The 5383-nt window shown below is 53.1% G+C and overlaps 1 gene segment (V, D, J or C); it reads left to right on the forward strand.

Annotated features, from left to right (window-relative positions):
• Positions 1-3648: 3648 nt before the first annotated feature.
• LOC116465352 (immunoglobulin lambda constant 1-like) lies at positions 3649-5374 on the forward strand (the record flags this gene model as incomplete). The annotated part of the segment is given in 2 exon segments: positions 3649-3718; positions 5009-5374. Coding segments are annotated over 2 exon segments (390 nt in total), but the record flags the coding sequence as incomplete, so codon positions are not given.
• Between the last annotated feature and the right edge of the window lie 9 nt (positions 5375-5383).

Below are 5383 nucleotides of genomic sequence, written 5' to 3' on the forward strand. Positions count from 1 at the left end.
CCCCCACCCCACCCACAGGGACCTGGAGCTGCAGGATCCCAGGGGAGGGGTCTCTCTCCCCATCCCAAGGCATCAAGCCCTTCTCTCTGCACTCAATAAACCCTCAATAAATATTCTCATTGTCAATCAGAAATCTTGTTTTATCTCATTTTTTCTTTTCTCACATATAATTCCTAGCCTTTCCTGGGTTCTCAATTTGGGGTGGAAAGAATCCTGAACCCAGTGGAAAGTTGCCTAGGTGAAGGGGTTCTCAGTTCCCTGGGCATCTCTGCAGGTGGGGCCTTCCTCACCCAGACACCCCTTCCTCAGCTCTCCACTGTACCCCTGAGCCACCAGCCTGGCCTGGCTGGGACCAGGGGGGTGTCCCACTCTCCTAGATTCCGCCTTTCAATAGAAACCTAACCACGCATCACACGGCACTGCTCGCATGCCTTCTGTGTCTGCTCGGGTCTCTGGGCTGAAGAGTTGCTGGTCTGGGACAGGGGATAGGTCCGCTCTTGGTCAGATTCCACGTCCTTGCCATGGCATCCCTGACCCTGTGCAACAAGCCAGTGACTCCAGTGAGCTCTCTGGGTCAGGGGAATCCATGATCCAGAGCTTCACGTTGTCCTTCAAGCACCTGGTGGGATGTAGCTCTTGCCAAACTGTGAAATACCACGGCCCAGCATCAGAATGCAGGACAGTCCTGACAGGGAAATCAGGAGAAGTGAAGGGGTCTCTGGGGAGCCCAGATGTGTGCTAGAGGCAGAAGTAAGAGTGAAGAGCACCTATGAGTCAATGTCATGGTCTCAGCAGGAACAGAGTTGAAAATCCCCATTCCACACGAGACCGTTTAGCAGGAAAGGAGTCCATACTTGTGCTGCCACCGGGATGCCCTGAGAAGGCTTGGAGAATGAAACATACAGGTGCATTTCCTAGACTTGACAATGCATGTTAGCCAAGTAAAGGCAATGAAAAGTTCTCTACTAGGGAAATAATTTCCTACGGTAAAGCTTTACTTTTCTAAAGTCACATTTATCCATCTGGCACCTCTAAAAGCCCCATAATATTCTGCAAGATACTAGTATGTCGTGGAACTAGTTTATGGAACATAAAGTGAGATTTAAGAACAAAGGTGTTACAGGTATATGATAAGATGGCTGTAGGCTCTGGGTCAGGCTCAAGGAGTGAAGGAGGCTGTGTCAAATTCATGACGAGAGTTGGAGCTGGGCCAGACTGGGTCAGGGCTGTGTGAATGTGGGCGGAGGGCTACAGGCAAGGTGAGGCATCCATGAGCACTCATCTCCCCCAGACCCTCCTGCCCACTGGGACCTTCTCCCTCCCTTGTTCACAGTGGTGGAGCCTTCCTACCCAAACTTCTATGGAGGCCCTGGATGACTGTGCGTTCTTAGTGCCCCGGCAAACTTAGACTCCCCATCTCTGCCTCCAGCACATCAGGGATGTGGCAGCTGCCTTCACCAGAGCTGCTGGGTGGTCCCGACAGGCCAGGGACAGAGCCCACAAAGACAGGAAGCTCTGCAGTCACAATGAGGCAGAGAAAGGACCCCTTGGTGCTTGATCACAGCACCACCCCTGATCCAAATCCCAGCCTCTGAATTAGAAGAAGGCTGAAGGGTTCTAGTGGCCACAAACCCTGTCTAAACTCATTTCACAAATGAGAAAATAAGACCACCCAAGGAGGACCAGTTCCATAGCCCTGCTGAGTACAAGGCCAAGGTCTACTCCACACCCAGCAGCTGTCCAAAGACTGACCTGTGTTATCAGTTTATATTATGAAAAACTTTGAACATATAAATAAGGAGACAGAAAAATAATAATGTCCCATGTTCTCATCACCCAGCACTCAAAATAAGCAATTCACAGATGATGCCGACCCACCCACAGCAAAATAAATTCTCCCTTACACAATATTTAGAAAAAAATACCAGACATCAGATCTGTTCACCTGTAAGTACTCCATTACTGTCCTGGAAGGACATGGACCTTAAAATATAATATCATTTCCAAACCTAAATAGAAATTATCGCTAATTCCCTAATATCGAAAAATAAGCAGGGTCTCCTCAAAGGCATCACAAACACCAGAAGTGCATTGACTTAGTTACATGTTGGTGCTGTTGGTATTTGGGGGTTTAAGTTTATATGAGGAGCAATATGGCATCAAATGGTGATGGGTGCACGTGCCGTCAGGCTGGTTGTCACTGGTGAATATCTCCTCAATTTCTCTAGAGCCTCCCAGCAAGACAGGAGCTGCAGGATCTGACAGCTGTCTGGAGACCTTCCCCCGGCTGCAATACAGCCACGCCTCCTGGAGCAGGAACCTAGGGCTTCCCTCAGCTTTCATTTTCCTGGAAAATGATTCTAGCATGAAGGGGATTAACTTGATTCCGACTGGACATTGCAAAATAGCTTCCAAGGACATGGGGCTACTACCAGCAGAGTCACCATGTCAGACTGCCACTCTTGTGGTAATGTTAGCTGCATAGGATGGTCAATAGCTACATCCCTCAGAAGGGAAGGAAGGCAGAGGGTTGAGGCTTCAGTTCACCTCCTTCTCATGAGCGCTGCGGGAGTGTCTGTGATGTCAGGGGTCTGCAGCTGGGCTCTGTTCACCCAGGAGTGTGCTTCATGCTCTAGGAAGGAGCCACTTTGCACACAGAAGATCCAGGGCCCAGCCATCCTTCCAGGGTGAATAGTTCATGTCTTCTCTCATGGTGAACTCTAGGATTCAAGACATCTAATGTTTTTGAAGCCACTATCATTATATTTAATTGATGATGACAGGTGGCCACCAATGATGAATATTTTCCCAGGGGAAGTCTCCCCAAGTGGCTTCAGACTTCCTCACATGGCCCCAGGGGATGAAATGGCTCCTGATTACTCAGAGGATAAGAGGTTCTGTCTTATTATGTCCCTTTCTTAGTTGTCTTATGTGTCTTTCCTGCCCCAGGCCTGGGATCCCCCACTGATCTCCCTTCCCTTAGTGAGAGGTGGTATTTGGAAACCACATTCTGGAGGCTCCCTCATGTCGCCCATTTGAAAAAGACAACGGCAGCCACCACCTCAGCTGTCCCACCCAACATGAGGCCAGATTCAGGGGTGCAGGGATGCTCCCAAGGTTATCCTAAAAGATGTGACTGGCATTTCATACTGGGACCAGCCAGGTCTCACTGACAAGGCCTATCCAACTAGAACTACACCAGAAGGTGGGGCTGAAACCCACGAAGGTTCCCAGAACACTGCACTCTAGGGCAACCAGCCTCTCCATGGGAGGAGAGGGGCACCCTCTGCACCACCCCATGGTGTTACCAAAAGTTGAACCATGGCTTGGTTCAACCTTGCAGAGAAGAGACCACCTATCCCATCTGTGGAATTTCACTCCTTAGCGACACTAATGCCCTCTAATAAATTCAACCCTGGGCCTGAGTGAAGGTTGGCGCAAAAAACGAATTCAAGATCCCAGTGTCCTCCAGAAGCCTGGATTTCCAGGGATCCTGCTGTGGGTCACAGGATGTCACCGGTCCCCTTCTCTCTGTGGGTTGAGTGTGGGGGCCATGTGGACTCCCTCATGAGCAGATGCCACCAGGGCCAGTGGCCCCAGCTTCCTCCTTCACAGCTGCAGTGGGGGCTGGGGTTAGGGGCGTCCTAGGGAGGGTTTTTGTATGAGCCTGTGTCACAGTGTTGGGTGTTCGGCGGAGGGACCAGGCTGACCGTCCTAGGTGAGTCTCTTCTCCCCTCTCCTTCCCCGCTCTTGGGACAATTTCTGCTGTTTTTGTTTGTTTCTGTGTCTTGTCTCAACTTGTGGTCAGGCTTTCTCCCTGGATCCCAGGCCTGAGAAAGGACCTCTGCCCTCCCTGTTCGGACCCTCGCCTGCCTCAGCAGGTCACTACGACCACTTCACCTCTGACCGCAGGGCCAGGGGACTGGATAGAATGACCTACTGAGCCTCATCTCTGTCTGTCTGTCTGTCTGTCTGTCTGTCTCTCTGACAGGCGCAGGCTGGGTCTCTAAGTCTTGTTCTGTTCTGGCCTCCTCAGTCTGGGTTCTTGTCGGAACAGCTTTGCCCTTGGGTTACTTGGGTTCCATCTCCTGGGGAATCGGGAACAAGGGGTCTGAGGGAGGCACCTCCTGGGAGACTTTACAAGGACCCAGTGCCCTTGGGGCTGATGCTCAGGAATCACAGGGCTGGGACCCAGAACCAGAATCCAGACCCAGAACGAGGTAGGAGGTGGAGGGGCTGCCCTGGGTGTCTGGGGGCTGCCAGGGACTCAGCCCTGAGCCAGCCTGAGACTCAGGAAACCCCGTCAGGAGGGAGAAGGGAGAAGCAGACTCTGGACACCAGAAAGCCAGGGAAAGGGTCACCAAAAGAGAGGATGTGAGGGAAGGGCGGGCTCCTGGGTCTCTTTAGGACATATCCCCTGTGCCCAGGGGGATCAGAGGGGCAGAGTCCACAGCGTGAAAGCCCCACTGCTATGACCAGATAGCCGAGACGTGTGGGGGATGCCAGAAAAGACTCCACGGAATAAGAGAAAGCCCAGGACAGCAGACAGGCTCTCTGATCCCCCCAGGCCCTTGCCCCATACACAGGCTCCAGAACACACATTTGGCTGGAACAGCCTGAGGGACCAAAAGGCCCCAGCATCCCACAGAGCTGAGGAGCCAGGCCAGAAAAGTAACCCCAGAGTTTGCTGTGCAGTAGAGACACAGAGCTCTCTTTATCTGTCAGGATGGCAGGAGGGGACAGGGTCAGGGAGCTGAGGGTCAGATGTCGGTGTGGGGGGCCAAGGCCCCGAGAGATCTCAGGACAGGTGATCAGGTGTCTAAGGCGAAACAGCTCCCAGTGCAGATCAGGACATGGTGGAAAACACCCTGACCCCTCTGCATGGCATAGACCCTCGGACGCAGAGTCCCTGAACAAGGGCACCCCAACACCTCATCATATACTGAGGTCAGGGGCTCCCCAGGTGGACACCAGAACTCTGACCCCCTGCCCCTTGTCCACCCCGCAGGTCAGCCCAAGGCCAAGCCCACAGTCACTCTGTTCCCACCCTCCTCGGAGGAGCTCCAAGCCAACAAGGCCACACTGGTGTGTCTCATAAGTGACTTCTACCCGGGAGCCGTGACAGTGGCCTGGAAGGCAGACGGCAGCCCCGTCAAGGCGGGAGTGGAGACCACCACACCCTCCAAACAGAGCAACAACAAGTACGCGGCCAGCAGCTACCTGAGCCTGACGTCGGAGCAGTGGAAGTCCCACGGAAGCTACAGCTGCCAGGTCACGCATGAAGGGAGCACCGTGGAGAAGACAGTGGCCCCTGCAGAATGTTCATAGGTTCCCAGCCCCCACCCCACCCACAGGGACCTGGAGCTGCAGGATCCCAGGGGAG

Source organism: Hylobates moloch, unplaced genomic scaffold, assembly GCF_009828535.3.
Source record: "Hylobates moloch isolate HMO894 unplaced genomic scaffold, HMol_V3 SCAFFOLD_4602, whole genome shotgun sequence".
NCBI lineage: Eukaryota > Metazoa > Chordata > Mammalia > Primates > Hylobatidae > Hylobates > Hylobates moloch.